Below are 21,134 nucleotides of genomic sequence, written 5' to 3' on the forward strand. Positions count from 1 at the left end.
CACCAGAGCTTCTTCCACCTCCCCTGCAGCACAGCAAAGAGAGTAAATGCAGGCAGTGAGAGCAGCTTCTTTCTCAGCAGCTTTCTGAGGCTGGAGAAAGCACTTCCAGCCAGGTTCTCAGCCAACATCCAAGCTCCACATTCCACTCTCTGCTGACTCTCTTGGAGCTGGGCATGAGGGAGAACAAGGAACAGATCCCACAGAGGTGTTTAAGCAACCTGCCCCCACCTTCATCTCCTTGGTGCCTGAAGTAGACATGGAGCCACCACACAGCTAAAATAAACTCCCATTTCCCTGTGCCAGGGTGTAACAGGGAAAGCTGCCAGCTTTGCCACTCCAGAAAGGTTTTCCATGCTGAGGAGGAGGGATGCAGCAGGCAGGAGAACACAGACAGCAGCCTGGAACTGCAGGGGGTCAGATCACTGCCTGCAGTTTTGCATGGAGAATGAATGAGTGATGTGTGCCTGACACCTCCTCATGAAAGGAAAAGCAAGATGAAGTTTAAAAACACAAAAAAAAAAACAGACTACATTTCACGAGAGTCCATGAATACAGAGTGGGGAGAGAGTTAGCTTCTGACTCAGGGTTTTCGAGTTCTTTGGACCAACAACACTGTTTATCTCATAAATATCACAAAAGCCAAGCAGGAAGGATTTTTAAGGACAGACCTGTCAGCAGAGTCTGGGAGTCACTCAGCTTTACTGCCCAGAATGTGACCACATCACTGCTGTTTCTGTGCTCTGAATACTCAGGAAGGAAACCTGCAGTGGCTGAGGGGGCCCAAAGCATCCCCAGTGTCCTCCTGCCCTCAGGAGGGAGCAGATGGAGAGCTGCAGGCTGCACTTTGCTACTCCTTGAAGGAAGACAAATCTGAAGGAAATGCTCAAAGTGACACACCATTAGTACCCTGGTCCTTAACCCTGGGGACAACCCCAGGTAGGATTTGTTTCATAAAGTCTTAAAGGCATTTGAGTTTAAAAGCATTTCTGTCTGTCAACACCTTCAAGTAGACGATCAGAGGCAATGCCACTCCGTGACTCCTGTGCAAATCTCTGCACAGGCTGCAAGGTTTGTCCTCCTGTGCTGAATACAAGGCCTTTCTCCAAGTCAGTGACTCAGGCAGTAATTTAAACCCATCCTGCTTTTCTCACCTAACTCTTCTTAGAGTTATTTACCTCTGGTGGGGTCACACAAACACATCTGGCTGGGTAGGAATGGCTGGGTTAAGGGAGGCACTGCTAGGATGTGCTGACAGCTGAAAAGATTGGAGCAATCCAGTTGGAGAGGGTTGAAGGATAAAAATGATTGTGGCAAGGGGGATGGTGAACAGGGGATGGGTGCTTCAGAGAGGGAAATACACCCCTGAGGGAGGAAAAGCTGTTTTACAGGCACCAGAGGTCACAGAGCTGAGGCACAGGACCCCAGCTTAGGGCTGGAAGGGACCTCAACACTCATCTCACTCCAACCCTCTGCCTTGGGTAGGGACACTTTCTACAAAAAAACTCTGAGAATTATTTGTGAAGTCCTTTTTCATACCATGAATGAGGGAAGTGTGCCAGAAAAATTAGAAAAAAAAAAAAAAAAACCAACCAAAAAACCAAACTTCTCTACATGTTTGTCACAGACATCTTTTATGAACAATCCTTTCCTTAGGATTTTTCCTCCTGAGAAGCTGAGAGGCCTCAAGAACAAAATGTAAACATTGATTATCTGCTGCTGTGGAATGCAACAGGTGCATCTGTGATTGGTCTCATGTGGTTGTTTCTCATTAATGGCCAATCACAGTCAGCTGGTTTGGACAGAGTCCAAGCCTTTGTTATCATTCCTTCTTATTCTATTCTTAGCCAGCCTTCTGATGAAATCCTTTCTTCTATTCTTTTAGTATAGTTTTAGTATAATATATATCATAAAATAATAAATCAGCCTTCTGAAACATGGAGTCAGATCCTTGTCTCTTCTTTCAACCTGAGACCCCTGCGAACACGGTCACACATGTTCTTCCAAATATTGCTGTTTCTGGAGCCTGAGTACTCTGGCAAAATTTAAATAAAGATTCATCCCTTTCCCACCAACCTCATCAAGTGATGACTTCACAGGAAAGAACTTTTGAGCGGAAAATTCCATTTTTGCACAAAAGCAATGTCCAGCATGTCTGTGTCACAGGCAGGTCAGAGAGCCTTCAGTTATTTTTGGTGGACAAAGAATACATTGCGCAGAACATATATAGATTCTAATAATTATCTTGTCATTGAAAAATTGAGATCCAGGTATATTCTGAGTTTCTACAACTCCTCCTGCTTCCACTTAACATCATCAGCTTCTAAGGGGAACAAATTCTAGGGGACAGTTGTGGAGGATGAGCCTCTAGACAGCTGCCATGAAAAACAGAACATTGTAAAGATAAAAAAAATGATTCTGTGCCAGGCATGACTCTGACAAGCCGAATAAATATGAATAAAAGCCCACCAGAGCTCCAGAAGTGCGTGGACAAAGCTCTCAGACACAAATTCACGTTGGAATTTTTGGGTCTTTTGGTGGCTGCCCCATCCCTGGGAGTGTCCAAGGCCAGGCTGGACAGGGCTTGGAGCACCCTGGGATAGTGGAAGGTCCCTGCCATGGCAGGGGATGGAACAAGATGAGCTTTAAGGTCCCTTCAAACCCAACCCATCCTGTGGTAAGTAAGGCAAAAGGTGGATATTTCAGAGCCCTGTGTTGCAAATAAGAGCAGGTGACCACAGGATCTGATTGCTGCTGGAATATTGTGGTTTGAGGACCAACGCGTTTCTTCATTGCTCAAAATTAAGGTAATGCAGTGCAAAAATTTTAGCCCAAATTGCTCTAACCAGAAAAAAAGCCCCACAAAACCCAGACCTTTTTCCCCAAACAAACTCAACAGCATTAAAGCAATTTAGAACAGAAAACACACACCCCAACAAACAGCGCTGCTTGAAAAGAATTTGCTATAGAATAAAAACATTCCTCCTCTTATTTTTTTTTTTTAATGTTCTGACATTGTACCTTTAATGCTGTTACCTTTGTTTAACACACCTGGAGCACAGACAATGCTCTGCCCTCCCCTTTCTCAGTAACCAGCACTTGTTTTAAAAACTCCTCAGTATTTCAGTGCCAAGGGGCACCCCTGGGACAGACAAAAGGCCAGAATTGAGCATTCAGCACACAGGTACATTCCTACAGCCTAGAGAGGACTTTAACAAGGCAATGTTCCTTCTAGCACAGGCCACCACAAACAATTTTGGATATTATTTCTTATTATAAGCATTTTTTACGCTGGGACAGGCAGAGACAAATAGGGACATAGAAACTATCACTCAAACAAATTAATTAACCAAGCCTGAAAGCCCAGGAGTGCTGACACCAACCTGTGAGCCTCAATCCCACGAGTGCCAGGGGAAAATTCTCTCTAACAGCCTGATGGGTTGCAGCAGAACACACCAATAGAATATGAAGCACCTGTTTGCACAGAGCCTGCTTCCAACTCTTTCACACTGAGCTATTTGCTTCTGTTTGGAAATAAGTAAATATTTGCTCTGCTGTGCCAGCTGGATCAGGGGAAAGCTCTGAATTGCCTCTCCTAGACAGGAGAAGGCTGGCAGAAGGTGCCTGTCTGGAGTTCACATACACAACATTAATTGGAAGCAACAACTATTGAAAACAGCTTCAGAACAGAAATGGGAACAACAAAAGTAGATACAAAATTCAGTTTCACTCCGCAGATTTTATGTCAGGTGCTGCAAAGTTCATCTTTTAACTCCGTGGTTCCTGGGTTTTTTAGAAGAGTAAGATTAAAAGCACAATCAGAAAAGTTGAGTTTTCACAAAGGCAAGGGAAGTTTTATACCTGAGACTTGTGCCTTGTCTGATTTTGAAGGAAAGGATGATGTTCTCTCTGAAATGTGATGGGAATCAGTGTTTACAAGAAACTTAACTCTTATCACCTGAAACCCCTTGTATCACCACAGAACAAATTATAGAATGAAAATTCAGCACTTCAGACGTGGATTTTAATCTATGACACCTCTCAGACAACAACTCAACAGACATTTATGCAATCTTAGAGCAGCAACTGCTTTGTCTGAGCTGCCAAAAGACAGTTTTAATTCCATATGAAATGAAAAACCATCACAGCTCTAGAGTTGCTTTCAGGCACAGTTTCTCTAATGAAATAAGATTTTTTTTCTGTCCAGGAAAAAGAATTGTGTGGATCTTTATACAGAGGAATGTGTTATGAATGTAAACATAAACACTATACCAAAGGGACCTACACAACAGCAAGTGGAAAGATTTATTCCTATAATAGGTTAAAAACTAATCCATCTGAAGGGGATAAAACCAACTGTGGAGAACTGTTTTTATACAAATACAGAAATTCATACATAGCATTGCCTTGATGCAGTATTCCTTGTCTTAAATTCATCTTCCCACTCCTCTGCCTCAGTCCCTCCTCTGTTAAAACAGCCAACTTCATGCCAACAGCTTATCTTCCTATTAAAAATGTTCTTAAATACAGTTATCACTTGAAGGCTTTATCTTCCAAGTGGTGGAGTTCCTTGATATATGATCTAATCTTTCAGGCTCACCAAAGATTTTTGTTAAACTTCATTAATGGACAAATCAATTTCTGGTGGTTTGGATCTATTTGTAAGACCTCCTTCCCTCCTTTTTTTTTTTTTATTTTTTTCTCTAGGGAATGCTAGGAGACATCTCCAAGTGCCACAGGGAGGAAATGCTGATGTTCAGGCTTTCAGATTTTGTTATCTTGTGAGTTGTGATCTCGCTTTCAATCCCCTTCTGATGGTCTCTGCACCAAGATTTTAGTTTAATAATTTGAAGGATTATTGGCAGCTGAAATGAGGATTTGTGGATCTTGAGCAAAACGCATTATAATCACAACTGTCAGGCTGATTTGGATGCTCAGGCCTCTAAGTCTCCCCAGCAATACTGGAGTACTTTGATGCAGTCACAGCTATGGTTTGTACTTCAGTATTATTTCTGAAGTCATAAAATATTCCACTGCTTCACATTAAAAAAAAAAAACTGCTAAAGAAGAACAAATCAAATAAATAAAAATCCAAAGCTTTTAGCTTATGAAACTAAAAAAACAAAAATAAGTTAAAAGGAGTTGAAAGCATTTCCTTTTCCTCACTACACAGTTGAATAACAAATAATTAAAAGAGTGGCTAAGTGTAAGAGCTGCAATCCACTCCCAAGGCCATGGCAATCAGCTGAATCACAAATCCACAGCCTGGGCACATTGGGGGTTTTTATTTTCACCTCTGTAATGGGAGCTGTGAAGGGACCTCAGAACTCCCCAAAGGGAATGAGAGCTCTGCTCTGGGTTTGTCATGTTAAGGAACTGCCTTTAACAGGGAGCAGAAACGCTCATGGAGAGAATAACTGGCCAAAAATGACTTTTAAAAGTCCATTTTCAAGCTCAAACAACACAAAAATGCAACGTGGTGGTGCAGACAGACAGACACAGCATTGCCAGCCGGCTTTTGCACTCTCATGCTCCATCTGCTGGTTCTGCATCACGATTTAAGACACCAAGCTGCCTTTTCCTTTTGTCCCCCAGCTGTGCAAAACCCCTGCTCATCTGGATGAACTGCCAAGCGTTAAACAAGAAATCATGTTCATCTCAACATTTCAGAGTCCACTGGGGAAAAATAAAAGGGTAAAATATTTATGACAAAATGTAAAACAGCTAAACATGTGAGGAAGAGCTCTGTTCCTAAATGTTTTGTAAATGCCTCAGGGTTAAAAGCCTTAGCATGGTAAAAATGTAGTGCTCTCTTCCATTTTGCCTCTGCCTGGCTTTTGTACTCTATGTTAAAGCATCCACGAGAACCAATTAATGTGCATTTTATTCTTTGAAACATTTAAAATTGGCCACTTCCAGCGTATAAAATCTCAGCATCTCTTATTATTTGAGTGCTTTTCAATACTTGTGCGTATTAAAACCACATTTGAAAATGAAAGTCATTTATGTTTCAGCTGCCTTTGGAAAAGCAACAAGAGAAACACAAGCAGGAAGCAACACTTGTCCCAAAGAACAAAGATGGGATCATGACTATGCAAATCCTGAATGGATGCTTTGCAAGGACGGGGCTGTCATTGATTCCCGGGATGAGTTATGGCACAGAGGAGGCAAAGGCACCTCCCTCTGGTCCTCCTGAGCCCCAGCTCAATGGGAACACATCCACAGCATCCTCCTTGCCCGGCTCCCTCCCCCTGGCTGGGCTTTTCATGCTGGGATAAAGCCACAGCTGGAAGCGATCATCTCGTGCACCCTCGGCAAGCCAACAGAGGCAGTAATAACATGGTAATAAGGGATGAGATTTGATGAAAGATGCCTCTTAACTGAAGACTAAAAGACACCATACAATTTAAATAAAATTGCTTTTAGCAGGGGACTGAGTGACAATTGAGGAAAAATGCTTGGCCTGTTTTTGCAAGTGGTGGGGCAGATTTTCAGTGGGCATAAAATGCTGACTTGGGCACAGCAGTGCCAGGTTTGCACGAGCCAAGGAGTCACATTTTTAGGCCCACACTGGAGAAACCCTTAAACTGAGAATGCTGAAATGAAGCTGCACAACCAAGCAGTGAAGAGGTTATTAACACATCAAATATCTGCTTATGTTGCTTCCCTCCCTGCAAAATTTTGTTAAGCGAGCTGAAAAGAGGAATCACACAATTATCCAAAAGCACACAAGAAAACTCAACCAACCACTTTGTGTTGTGCACAAAGAACCCAGCTCCCTGCTTAACCCAGGCCGGCTGGGTATCACAGCCATGAAGTAATTTTGGTTTGGTGTCTCTGGGCACCACTTGTGTCCAGACTCCAGTCCTGAGTATCTGGAATCATCCACGGGCCTGTGTCACTCACATTCTCTGAAAAAATCCTTTCACCCAGGATTTGCCTCCTGGGAAGCTGAGAAGCCTCAGAGAAAAGGAAAACAATTCTTATCTCATTTGCTTCTCCTGTGTTGTGCTCACATGTGCAATGGGTTTGGAGATTGTTTACCCACAGGTGATTGTTCCATTGCATTCTGCTGTGAGTTGTTTTCACTCTTTGGCCAATCAGGGCCAAGCTGTGTCAGGGCTCTGGAGAGAGTCACCAGTTCTCATTATTATGTTTTTAGCCTTCTGTCTGCATCCTTTCTGTATTCTTTAGTATAGCATTCTTTAATATAATATAGTATCATAAAATAATAAATGAGCCTTCTGAGAACATGGAGTCAGATTCATCATTCCTGCCTTCGTTGGGACATTCCCTGTAAATACAATATGGGCCTGCCCTGTCAGTGACCTCATACAGAGCCTTCATGTGAGCCCAGCACATTCACACAGAATCACTGAGGTTGGAAAAGACCTCCAAGTTCATCAAGTCCAGCCTGTGACCAATCCCCACCCTGACAACCAGCCCAGAGCGCTGAGTGCCACAATCAGGAGCTCCTTGGACACCTCCAGGGCTGGGGACTCCACCACTCCTTGGTCAGCTACTGCCAATGTTTAACCATCCTTTCCAGGAAGAAATTCCTCCTGTTGTCCAACCTGCCTGATCCATCCTTCCCAGGAAGAAATTCCTCCTGATGTCCATCCTGAGCCTGCCCTGGGCCAGCCTGAGGCCGTTCCCTCCCCTCCTGTCCCTGTTCCCTGGAGCAGAGCCCAACCGGGGGCTGTCCCCTCCTGTCAGGAGCTGTGCAGAGCCACAAGGTCCCCCCTGAGCCTCCTTTTCTCCAGGCTGAGCCCCCTTCCCAGCTCCCTCAATATTCTCCAGCCCCTTCCCTGGACACTCTCAAGCACCTCAAACTGCAGAAATACATCCTTGAAAAACTGCAGCAAAAATCCAGGTGGTTTGTATTCCCTCCAAATTTGATTCAAACACACTTTTCCCTTAGAAGAGCAGATATTCAGCTGCCTCACCACAAAGTCAAGCTGTGCTTGAGGGTTTTTCTGAGTCCAACAAAACAGAATGGGGTTTTGTTTTAGGCCTTTTTGTTTTGTTTTCTCCCCTCTCCTTTTCTATTTTTGCCTCTTCAGATTAAGAATAGCTGTTTGGGAGGAAGCCTGGACAGAACTCAGGAGACAAGAAACATCAAAAAGAACAGTGTCCTAAATTCAGCTGGTGTGAAAGCAAGAGCTGGGAAGGTTCCCTGCTTTTGGGAGAAGTTGTGAAATCCCACCATTAGTGAGAACAGTTCTTGGCATAAGAGCCTTATGCCTCTCTGGAAGTTGTCGTCTTCCTGACCAGCCTGCCCACTCCAAAAATAATACTAAATTCATATCACATTCTGGAAAAACTATTAAATTAAACAGCAACAGCATCAGGCAGAAACAGTGTGATGTGGAAATGAATAACTAGACTTCCTCCTAATAAAAATAAAAATAAAACATTTCTGGATAACAAACTGCCATTGCAGATAAAAAAAAAGTAAATCCCTAGAATTTAAATCCATCGTGAGCAAAATCCCTCTGGGAAAAAAAAAATCCAGACCAAAGAACTATTGTGGCTGGATTTATACTGAGAACTGTATTTATGCAGACTAAGATAAGGGCAATCAATCCCCAGGCCCCAGGACAAAAAGCTGATCTTCTGCAAGGATCAGGATAAAGAAAATTCCTCACCATATGTCCCATGGTTAAAGGCAGTGGGGGGCATGCTTTGGGAGACTCAGGAGTGTTTGGGGATTGGTCAGTGCTGGAAACAAATATCAGATTTATGGCACACTGATGTGCTCCAGCAGTAAATCCCAGCCTTGCTTCTGCATGCTGCTGCTTTCCCACATGTGGAATTTAGAGCCTGAGCTCTGGATGGATCACAGCCTCACACCAAACCCACTGTGCAAACCCAGGGCACAGGGAATATTTCTCTCTCTGCTCTGGGGTGCCCTGACCCCCAGGGCAGCACTGACTCTGACCCTCATTCATGGAGAAAGTTTCCCAGACTTCAAGACAGACTGGAACCCACAAAAGTGTGAAATAGATTATAGAGAGTAGTGCAGGTGTATCACTTGGTGAGACATTGAGGGTTTGGGATTTTTAGTGTGCTCCGGATGGAAGCAAGATGGAGGGCACAGGGTGTCATCCTGGGTTTCTTCTTCATGCTGCTTCTTCCTTCTCCATGGGTTTGGGTGGCATTTTGTAATTGGGCAGAAAAGTCCCCATTGTGGGCTCTTTGGGATCAGTTATTGGGTTAAGAGGGAAAATAATCCAGGTGTCAGTTCTTAATTGGATACTTTAGCTTTAAAAGACCTTGGAACAGGAGATTGTTGGCCATTTTTGTGGTGCTTTTCCAGCGTGCTGAGCCTGGTGTGGACAGCATGCAAAACTTAAGATAATAATAAACAAGAACCTGAAGACCGGAAAGATCCAGTGTGTGTCTCTTTCCTGACACAGAACCACCCCAGGAGGGTCTGCCCCAACAGGGGAGGGCCCAGCCTGAGTCCCAGAAGTCAGGGAATCAGCACCAGGTGCCCCAGGAACCAAGGGTCCTGGCAGCTCCAGCAGTCTGGCTTTCAGGAGTCCTGCATTCCCTCAGCCACCCCAAATGCTCCAAAGCACTCTGCTTCCCTTTCCCTGCTCCATCTCCTCCCAGGTTCTTCCTGTCCCATACAGGTTATCACTGTTGTTATATCTCAGCCAACAGAGCTGCTCCTTCTTTCAATTCTTTTCCAGGAAATAATTCACAGATCCAATCTATCCTCTATTCTTTGAAAGGTGGTTTTGCAGGGCAAGCACGTCGCTACAAACAACACAGCCATAACTTGATCCTGCTGGTTCCTCAAAGAGATGCTTTTTGCCTGGGACACCTCTGTGTGTGAAACCAGCAGTAACTTGGAGAGAAACCAGAAATATATTTGTCATCCAGAAATACATCACCTTCTCATTTTTCCCCACATTTTTTACTTATTAATCAAAGGGTAGATGCTGTCTTTCTACTCCAACAAAAAATAAGTGAGGAGGGGGAAAGAATAAAACAGAAATCAAGATATATTTATCTATTTAATCAATTTTGCAGGGCAAAATCATGATCTTGCACGCAAAGGGATTTAATCCCTTAGGATGAAGCCTCTATCTGTCAGCAATGCTATCAGGCTGGTTCCAAGCACAAACTGGGGATCAAGGATCAAAATGAAGGAATATTGTATTTCTGTAACTCTTAATCCCTCTGGCTGACATGCCAAGGGCAATTTGAGGTGAGTGAAATCAGAGTTTCAATCATCAAGGTAGGGAATGTCCCTGGAATGGGTTTGGGGATCCACAGAGCCAAACTCAGCCCCGAGGCTGCCAGAGCTCCAGGAGTGTTGGACACCTGTTGTAGACATCTTTTTCACTCAAATCTTTTCTTTAAGATTTTTTCCTTCTGGGAAGCTGACGCCCCAGAAACAAGATGTAAACAATAGATTGTCTGCTGCTGTGGAATGCAGCAGGTGGGTCTGTGATTGGTCTCCTGTGAAAGTTTTAGTTCAGTGACCAGTCACAGCAGAGCTGGCTTGCAGAGTCTGTCAAGGCCAGCTTGTGTGTTATCATTCTTTACTTTTCTTAGCTTTAGTTAGCAGCTTCTAGAAACTCTCCTTTCTTATTCTTTTTAGTATATTATAGTATATGTAGATATAATAATAAATCAAGCCTTCTGATTATGAAGCCAGATCTCATCTCTTCCTTCATCCCAAAAACCCTTGTGACCACCGTCACAGACACCTCTCCCAGGGATGCCCAGGGTGGGGTTCTTGGGGTGTCTGTGCAGGGACAGGGGCTGAGCTGGATGATCCTGTGGGTCTCTCCCAGCTCAGGAATATTCTAGAATTCTATGATAAAGTTTTCCTTCACTTCCTAAAAAAGCCTCTATTTCCCCCACTCTCTCCATTTAAAGTTACAGGAGACTGGAGGCAAGAGCTAAAATTTAATATTAATAGGGGAAATGAATGTGTCTTTCAGCACAAGGCTTAGAGTAGCTCTAAGTTAAATAAGTCTGTGAAGTCAGTGATTTTGATAATACCAAAAAATCAGTTGTACAGAACATTCTTTCAAATCACTTGATATGCTTTTTATGCAGTGCTTTGATTTATAGATCTGAGTTTTAATTTTTTTTTTTATTATAAGCTTGAGAAAAAAATGAAGGCAGCAGCGTAGCAACCTTGAATCATATCTTTCCACATTAACATGTGGAAGTTTCCCATTCAAGGGGAGATATCACTTTAAAATTAAACTAGAAAGAAATGATTTTGAACTCATACTCAGCACACATTCTTGTGGTTGTTCAGTTCATACATTTCATAAGTGTGCAAATACTTTCTTTTTTTCTAACACCTGTAACAGAGCAAAAACCAGAAATATTTTTATAGATTTGGAACTATTCTCTTAATAAAAAATGGCAAAAGCTGCTTACTACTGGTAAACTTCACTAGATTTCAAGGCAACAAAGTCACCTGTTAACAACCACCAGGGAAAAAAGTTTTCCAGCTCCTTGGCAGCACCATATCAAACTCAGAATGTTCAGATCATTTACATTTCTATCAGCCACTGTATCTGGGCTATTTTTAAAGGGAGTATCGAATTCAGCCCCATCATTTAAGACTAACTTTTATTTCCCTAGGCTTACACCAAAAATTGAGTATTGATCTTGACAACTGCTCTTTGTGCAGGAGCTAAATCACCCTGTGGTGATTAAGGAGGCCTCCAGCAGCTTATCTGGAGGGAGGGGCTGCCTGTGAGCTGTGGGAATTTTACATAAGGACAAACTTCCTATGAACACTGTTCCATGAGGAGCCACTGCCCTGTGTTTTCTGGGGGGAGATGTTGGGGTTTCTCAGACTTTTTCTCCCCTCCCATTCCTTACCAAACAATTCTCCTGTCAGACTGAACAGTTTCCTTCTTCCAAGCCACAAGGTTGTAAAACTATCCCCATTTTACAACCTCTTGTCATCATCCAACAACAATTCCAACAACAATATCCAAGTCTCTGTCAAGAGGCAGAGAATTATAAACTCATCAAGGCTGGAAAAGCCCTCTAAGATCAGAATCCATCCATTAACCCCAAGTCAACTGTTGTCATCATCCAAAAAGGCAGAGAATTATAGAGTCACTGAGGTTGGAAAAGCCCTCTAAGATCAGAATCCATCCATTAATGCCAAGTCACCTGTTGTCATCATCCAAAAAGGCAAAGAATTATAATCACTGAAGCTGGGAGAGCTCCCTTAGATCAGAATCCAGCCATTAACCCCACATCACCTGTTGTCATCATCCAAAAAGGCAGAGAATTATAATCACTGAAGCTGGGAGAGCTCCCTTAGATCAGAATCCAACCATTAACCCCACATCACCTGTTGTCATCATCCAAAAAGGCAGAGAATTATAATCACTGAAGCTGGGAGAGCTCCCTTAGATCAGAGTCCAGCCATTAACCCAGCACCACCACGTTCACATCCACACACCTTCTGGGGATGGAGGACTGCCCTGAGCAGCTGTTCCAATGCCTGACAACCCTTTCAGCAAGGAATTTTTTCCTAATATCCAATTTAAACCTCCCCTAACACAACCTGAGGCTGTTTCCTCTCCTCCTGCCACTTGTTCCCTGGCAGCAGAGCCTGATCCCCACCTGGCCAAAATCTCTTTTCAGGCAGTTTTAGAGAGAGAAAAGGTCCCCCTGGGGCTCCCTTTCTTTAATCTCAACAGCTAATGAAGATCAGACAATGTCCTAATGAAGCTAAATGTTCAAGACAGATTTTTCAGACAGTATTTTAGTCAGGAGTAAGTATTGATCATAAAGAAAGTGTTTACTCGGTCCTTTTATTAATATTCATTTAAATATTAGTCCTTGGCCTTGTTTTTCATGTGAGTTTGCCCCACTAGAAGCAAACAGTTTTCAGATGAGATTCCCTGCAGGATGATGACCTCCAAGGCAAACTTTTCCCTTTTTTCCATCCACCAGAGCAAAAAACAACTTTTCCCCTATTCTCCCTTTCTGTGGAAACTGAAGAAAGGGAAAAAAAATCCAGAGGAATAGTCAATAAGCACAGAGAAGAAAACAAGCCTCAAGCTTCCCAAAGCACACACTTGTGAACAAAGGCCAAGGAACAAGGATTTTAAAAGCTCTGTTTATCTACACAGGATGGCTAAAAAGATCCCACACCTAGAGAAGCAGTGCTGAATACAAGGCACTACTGGGAACTGTGTTCAAACACTTTATTCTAATCCTGTTATCTCCTCAACCTATTATTTTGGGGATAAACACTAATGTTTTATATCTATCTTTCCTTTAAACAACCTTCAACCCCATGTCTGGTGTTAACCTTAACCAATCTCTCGCTTTTCCCCATTCCCTGCTGCATTTCCCTTTTTCCCCTCTTCCCTCTGACTGACACTTGACTGGGTTATGCCTCAAGGTCATTTCATCTTTTCCTGTCCCAAGTCACAACCTAGAACAGTCCATGGAAAAACAAACTCAAATCCAAAACACAAAACCTGCAAAAAACAAATGAACAAATCATCTGTGCAGGGTTTGCCATATTTTCTGGCAGTTGGCTTTTCCTTGAAGAAGGTAAGCTGGGATTTAATTTTCAGTATTATTTTCTATAGATCAAATATTAATTAAATCTGCTGACAAATATTAATTAAGTAATGCTGTCCTGTAGAACACCAAAAGCATCACCAGTGAGGTACATGCCTGGGCACATACTGCTAACAGAAATTTAGATATTATCCAGTTTAATAAATCTTCTTTATGGTCATTTAGAGCAGGACCTTCCATAATTGCATTCTGGGTTTTATCTAATTAAAAAAAAATCTTTCAAGTCCATATAGACACCTTCCATTCAGTGTGATCAAAAACTGAAACTTATCAATGATTTTGTAAGAGTTGTCCTGATGTCTGAGCTCATGCTGGACCATCCTGGTCATGCTTTTGCTCTGATGCAAAGCTGACAGCCAAGAACCAAACCAGCCAAGGGCAACTTTGTGAATGAACTTCTGTTGCTTGAAGTGGAAGAGAAGCCTGGTCCTTCCCAAATCCTCCTCATTTTCATCTCTAAATAAGAATCTCATTGCGGCTTGTGCTTGAATTGAAGGCCAGTAGTTACTCAGCCTCCCCAGAACAGAAAAAAATAAATAAATACAGTCTCTATATGAAAAGAGCCTGGGCAGAGTATTCAGTACAAGGGATATTGACTTCCCTCCCTTAGAAGGTTGCAGCCACCTTCTGTTTATTGTTACACTGATTTCTAGAAATTTAAATAAGTAAATGCTTCTCCAGTTCAGGTGATATTCTCTACTCTTACTTTTGCAATCAGTTTTTTTACCTTTATTTGTGGCCTTAATAAAGACAGTACAACACCAAACAGTGCAGTAAAACTGGGCTGCTCCAATCACCTGCTGGTTACATACAAATGTGTAGGAGTTTGGTACTTCCCTCTTGCTCAGGAAAAAGTAAAGGCAAACAATAAAACAACCAAAAAATTCACATTAAAAAAAGCAGCACCACTCATCCCCCAACTATTTTAAAGCCCCTCAGTTTTCCCAGATGTCATTCATTAGGTACTCTCAGGAAAATCAAGGCAGCAGAGCTGTTTTCTCAGTTCAGCACATTTTTGAAAATCTTCGCCGTGAAAGTTTTGTGTAATTACCCTCAAAATGGTGTTTTGAAGGAGTTCCACGACACATGGAAATTGGAATAATGAGTTGCATTTTCTTGTCTATCATTTCAGTTGGCATTTGGTGAAATTGTACATCTTTAGCTATTAAATCTCTCCCTTCCTCCTGGTCCACGCTTAGACCAAGATCATTACAATTTCTCCTACCCAGTGCCCTAAACAAAACATAAATGCCATCACCATCAATCTCAACAAGGCCTGTATGACAGCTAACATTAACAGAATGACCTTCTCCAGTTAGATTTTCATTAGTAAAATAGGATGGAAAACAGAAAGTGCCTCAGCTTTGCCAATTTGAACAAATTATCCACGTCATCCTTCTTGCAGTCAGTCAATACCTGAACTGGGCAGGAAACTCAGCAATCTGGGACACAGGACAAGACAATATTAAGCACAAAGACAACTTTATTTTTTTAATCTCTACTCCTGAATTAAGCCAAACCCAGCATTTTTTACAGGTAAGGAAGAGAGGTTTGCAAGTTTGGCTGCTGCAGAGAGTGTGACTGCAAAGTGACAAGACATCAACTCCAGAGCAAATCTGAGCACAACACATTTCCATCTGCAAATGCACAGCCCCAGGCCAAGCCTGCTGTGATTTCTGGTGAGGTCAGAGAATTTAACCAGACTAGGAAAGGAGAAGAAAGCCAGAAGGTGAGCAGCAGAACATGTGCCAACTTCCCAAAAAGGCCAGGACATCATCCATGTCACCTGACGCTTTCCACACAGCTGCTGCAAAGTCTTGAACATCTGTGTTCTACCAAAGGACAGGTGCTGAACCAAGCAAACACCTCCATGTCAGGGCCTCGTGCTCAGATTTATTTCTTTTTAAGCCAACATTCTCAAAGGGGCACTAAACATTCACTAATTTACAATTTTCATAATAAATGTGCCACCCAAAACACAACCAGCCTGCCAGGCTTCCTCTCTTGGTAAAGAAAGCGGGTATCGCTGGAAATGTTCCTGCCACTAACATTACACTGCTTAATCCCATCCTAGGATGGTTTGGGGTGTTCTGGATGCCTTCTTCCCACTTGAGATTTGCTGTTTGATCAGAAAGAGTAACAGGAAACAGAATGTTCTTATAAGGTTTTCATTTCTTAAATCCACATGTTGTGAACCATTAATTTGTGGGGAGGGAAGGAGGGTTTGCAGCAGAAGGAGAGAAGCCTTTTAATCCCTGTTCTTTGTTCACACCACCGTAAGGACCTTGCAAAAATTACAAAAATGCAAGAAATTGAAGCTGTGTGGTGGAAAAAAACCTGTGAAGCAGAAAAGTGCTTTGCTCATCCCCTTGCCAGGCACAGGGCTTGATTTCCCTTAATGGCTAATGATTAATGTATGACAACAGGATGAATAGCCAATATATCTGAAACATGAGCAACATCATCTGTCAGTTTTTCACAGGAAGTCCAATATGGCTTAGAAAGAAAGATGGACTACTTCTGCCCCTGGATCAGCACTGATCCATTCCAATATGAATGAGAAAAGAAGGGAGCTGCAAGTGTTTGAACACAGTCCTCCATCAGAAATGAGGGGGGGGATGGAACACAAAAATGCATTTTAAAATTTTACTATTAAAACTAAATAAATTAATTTATAAATTATTAAATTAAATTATAATAATTTTTTTTTAATTTCCTCCTTCACCACAGGGCACTCAAATTGATATCAGTGTCAATTTGTTAATATCCACTGCAGATCCACTATCCAAGAACAACATAAATTTTGTTCTTCACTTAGACATGAAAATGTTATCACAGCCTGGTCTTAAGAGCAATTTTCTTACTGCAGGACTGGTCAGAAAAAAAAAGTTCTTTGCTTATTCCAACAGAAAGCAACCTCACTCTGTGGCAAGAGTTTGTCAGATAAACCACAAGCATAAAACCAACAGTTCTTAGACATCTGCCTTTGGAACAGAACTAAACATTCCAGGATGTATCCAAATTCCCAGTATCAGCTCAGAGCCCTGCCGAAGCGCCTGCAGCAGGGATGTGTGGCAGAGCTCTCTGGCCACAGAGAGCAGGGACAGGCATTCCCAGGCATTTTCCCTGGGGAAGGCTGTGAGAAAGCTCAAAGAAAGAATTAAAACAATCCTTATCTCCACTTGCTGCACCTGTTGCCAGGCACATGTGCAATGTGTTATGGGGATTTGTTTACCAAAGGGTGGTGGTGTTTTGGTTGGTTGACCAATGAGCTCAAAGCTGTATTGGACAGGCTGGAAGGGGTTATGGGTTTCTTAAGAATATAGTGATAATATAGGACAGAAGAATAAAGCAATGGTTCAGCCTTCTGCATCTTTGAGTCCACGATTCACCCACATGTTTTCCCATTTTCAAAAGACTTTTTACAACAGCTCTTGCTCCACTTCAGAGAACCTGCTCAGGAATTCCTACCACAACATAGTGCACATTTTCCTCAAACCTCCTTTCCACAGCAAGATGCCAACTCCCTTTCTGCATCCTCTGTAAATACTCCCTTAAAGCAATGGTTCAGCCTTCTGCATCTTGGAATCCATGATTCACCCACATGTTTTCCCATTTTCAAAATACTCTTTACAACAGATCTTCCAATTCAGAGAACGCACCTGGGAATTCCTACCACGACATAGTGCACATTTTCCTCAAACCTCCTTTCCACAGCAAGATGCCAACTCCCTTTCTGCATCCTCTGTAAATACTCCCTATATGCCTACATTGATGCCATTTGCAGTGTCACCGACAGCAGGTTCAGCCACTGCGCCCTCATTTCCCCTGTGTGCACAACCACAGGTGTTCCTCCCCATGCCTCAAACGTTACACCCTACATTGACAGGGCACCTGTTGGGGAGTGGCAGCAGCAGAGCCCTCACCTGCACACTTGGTCCTGGTGGTCAGGGGGGGTCCGGGGGGCCCGGTGCCCCCTTCCCCGGGGCGCGTCAGCAGCACGCGGATCTCGTACTCCACGTCGGGGTCCAGGTGCCACAGCTTGTAGTTGGGGGAGTCCACGATGTGGGTCTCTGCCCAATTGCCCGTGGTGGTCCTGTACTCCACCTCCTTGAGGATGATGGGCCCGTCCCCGATGATGGAGTTGGCGTTGGGTTTGATCCACAGGTACGTGGCTCCCACAGCCAGCAGCTCCGGGGGCGCGATCGGGGTGGGAGGCTCTGGGGACAGGAACAAATCACAAGGAGTCAGAAAACGTCCAAATTCCCATCCCAACAACCTTTTGCAACCTCTCATTTACCAAATATTTTATAAGAATTTAATCTGTTACTGGAAAGAATCGGGCTTGTGTCACTGTCATATTTTCTGAAAAATCTTTTTGCCCTGGGAAGCTGAGAAGCCTCAGAGAAAAATGAAAACAATAATTATCTGATTTGCTTCTGCTGTGTTTTGCTGCTTTGGAGTGTGTCTGGACATTGTTTATCAACAGTTGATTGTTTTATTGGTTTCCGCTGTGAAATGTTTTGACTTAATGACCAATCACGGTCAAGCTGTGTCAGATTCTGGAGGAGAGGGTCACAAGTTTTCTTTATTATCTTTTAGCCTTCTGTCTGTATCCTTTCTCTAGTCTTTAGTATAGTTTAGTATAGTATTCTTTAATATAATATAGATCATAAAATAATAAATTAGTCTTCTAAGAACATGGACTCAGATCCACAATTTCCTTCCTATGATGGGGGTCTCACAAAATACCACAGGCTTGGGTTTTTTGTGCTTAAATTTCAGCCCCCTTGCACTGGGGGTTGTGTTACCAATTGAGAAACACCTGTGAAAATACAGGAACCACAAAACAGCTTTCTGGTTTAAAAGTGCCTTCATAAACCTCATAAACATTTATAAACCTCATCATGAGCTTTATACTTGCTCCCTCTTTTAAGCATGTCAACAACAGCACTCAACATCTTGGAGAATGAGGGAAAGAAACCCTAAATAAAGACAACTGAGTGTCCTTAGCACAAACCATGAATCAAAGGGTTCCAGCACAGCCCTTCCTCCATCCTATGGCCTGACACAGCAGAAAATCCCAGTCACTGATCATGGTGCTGTGGTTCAGCCAAATTCTAATGCTTAACATGACACAATTAGCAACAAGAGGAAAACTCAAATCACTTGTTTGTTTTCTGATCCTAACCCCCCAAAAATAGAGAAAAACAAGAGGATGTTGATTTTCTAATCAAAGCACTGGCTGAGACAATATTAGCAAATTTGAACAACAGCGATCTTCCCATGCCCAGCAGCCAGGATGCTGTTGGAACTGGCTCTGAGTGGGGCTCTTGGTAGCTCAGAATAACGAAAACTCCAAGGCAACAGTGAATCAACACCTCCTGTGGTGTTTGATTGCAAAGTTTGCTCAACTGCCTGGGCAAAGGTACTCAAGAAAGTCTGCATGACACCTGAAGAGTGCCTGGGTGTTTGAGAAGCAGTATAAGGAGGCAGGGACCAGCTACTGAGTACCACCTGTGTGAGAAAAAGCAAAGCAAGCTGATAAAAGACATCTCAGCAGCTCCCTTTGATGGAAGCTACCAAAAAAAAAAAAGAAGAAAAAAATCTACAGAGCTCTGGCTGCCTGCCTGATTTTTTATTATTCTTTTTCCCCTCTCTGTCAGTGTAAATAACACTTGCATTCTGGAAGCCACCTGAATAGCATGCACCTTGTGGCTTTGAAAACCTGAGCTGAACTCTGCAAGATTCTGAGCAATTTTCTGAATCTTGCCTAGCCTTCCCTCTGCCACACTCTAATGTGGTTTGCCCTCAGCCCAGAGGACACAAACTCTATTCTCTTGTAAAAATCAGGTGATAAAAAAGAATATTTTCATCAAGAGGGGCTTAAAACACTGGCACAGGGTGCCCAGAGAAGCTGTGGCTGTCCCTGGATCCCTGGCAGTGCCCAAGGCCAGGCTGGACAGGGCTTGGAGCACCTGGGACAGTCGAAGATGTCCCTGCCCATGGCAGGGGGGGAACAGATGAGCTTTAAAGTCCCTTCCAACCCAAACCATCCTGTGATCTCTGTCTCAGAAAAATAAACACACTAATGTTACAACATAAGAAATTTGGAGTTCAGTGGGAGTCATTCTAAACCCTTCACTCCTGAAGGTGATTCCTCAAAGAACTGGAAGAATCCAGGACCCAAGGAAAAGTGGAAGAAAAGACTTGGAGTACCACATGATGGGAGGAAGATTGGATTTTCCCCTCAGGATAATTCTTGCAGGTTAAGATCTGCTCAGTGAAGAGAAAGAAACTGTTGTACAAAAGGATCAACTAAAATTATGCTTGATTTCATTTCCTTTAACTGTTTACAACAAATCATTCTACCTCCTTGAGACTGACTGCAGGAGCTGTGTGTTTTACCTCTGGAGAAAAAACAATCTGAATTGTAATTGCAGCAGGTATCCAACATGAACAAAAATCAGTGATGCCAGATATGTTTTCTGTGGAATGGCTGTTTCTGCTTTAATTCTGCACTATTCCATAACTCCTGCCAGAATCTTTTTCTCATATGAAATGCCAGGCTGATTATGTTTTGACTTACACAGTTATTTCTCCAGGAAAATTGTTTTCAAGAAACACGTGTGGATACATTTTCATTAAAAATCAAATTAATATAGATCATAAGCAGTTTATTACTTGTTTCTTGGTGCAAGGCAATTAAAAGAGAGATTTGGTTCTTTTTATTCCCAATGCAAAAGCTACATCTTACAAGTCACATCATAGCTGAACACAAGACAAATGAAATATTAAACTCCATCTCCTGGGCTGCAGATTTCAATAGCAACATGACGCAGGTTACTTTGGGATTTCATGGCAACTTAGAAGAGATTGATGGGATTGAGCTTAATTAATAGAGCAGTTTATCCTACTAGGCAGACATGAAGATCTCATCTAGTGAGTTTAGTAACCACTGTTGCCAAACTGATTTAAATTATGATGTCACCCAGCACGCCCATCTTCCCTACTTTTGTCCCAGTCCAAATCATCCCCACCAAGAAAAAACCAAAAAAAGTGATGGTGGTGTCTCTTCTTTCCCCCATTTATTTTCCCCTTTCTCTACCACTAGAAAAACAGGTGCTGTAAAATATAATAAAAGTAGGAATTTAAACTGTTGATCCTCTTTTCTGAATTTAAGGAATTCAAATAAGCATTTGTTCCAGTAGTTTTTAAAGAATCAGTCCCACCTCACTGAAAATAATTAATTATTTCCTACTAGCACCAACTGGAGCAAAAGCTTTTACTTTTTTAATATCACTCTGTGCCAAACTACTGCATGTGATCTAAACAAGTTCCCCATTATTTAGCAAAACTGGCACATAAATGAGAACATTTTTTTCTCTCTGTTACAAAACCCACTTGCCAGTTACAGATGACCAGCCTGATGTTATGAGCTCCCTATTTTAATTAAAATCTCTGTTTGACCTTGATTAAACAAACATGGTGACAGATTGGCCTTGTACACATGTAATTGTGAACAACCATATTTTAAGCCCCAT

General features: G+C 42.5%; 1 protein-coding gene across 1 annotated transcript in view; it reads right to left on the reverse strand.

The window, feature by feature from the left end:
- The window catches only part of PTPRT (protein tyrosine phosphatase receptor type T), a 345,910-nt gene that overhangs the window by 221,711 nt on the left and 103,065 nt on the right, over window positions 1-21,134 (reverse strand). Inside the window, exon 6 of the mRNA XM_031063401.1 lies at window positions 17,517-17,810. Within this exon, the coding sequence (XP_030919261.1) occupies window positions 17,517-17,810 (294 nt within the window). The remainder of the gene's footprint in view (window positions 1-17,516; window positions 17,811-21,134) is intronic.

The sequence above is a fragment of the Geospiza fortis genome, unplaced genomic scaffold, assembly GCF_000277835.1.
Source record: "Geospiza fortis unplaced genomic scaffold, GeoFor_1.0 scaffold468, whole genome shotgun sequence".
In the NCBI taxonomy this organism is placed as follows: domain Eukaryota; kingdom Metazoa; phylum Chordata; class Aves; order Passeriformes; family Thraupidae; genus Geospiza; species Geospiza fortis.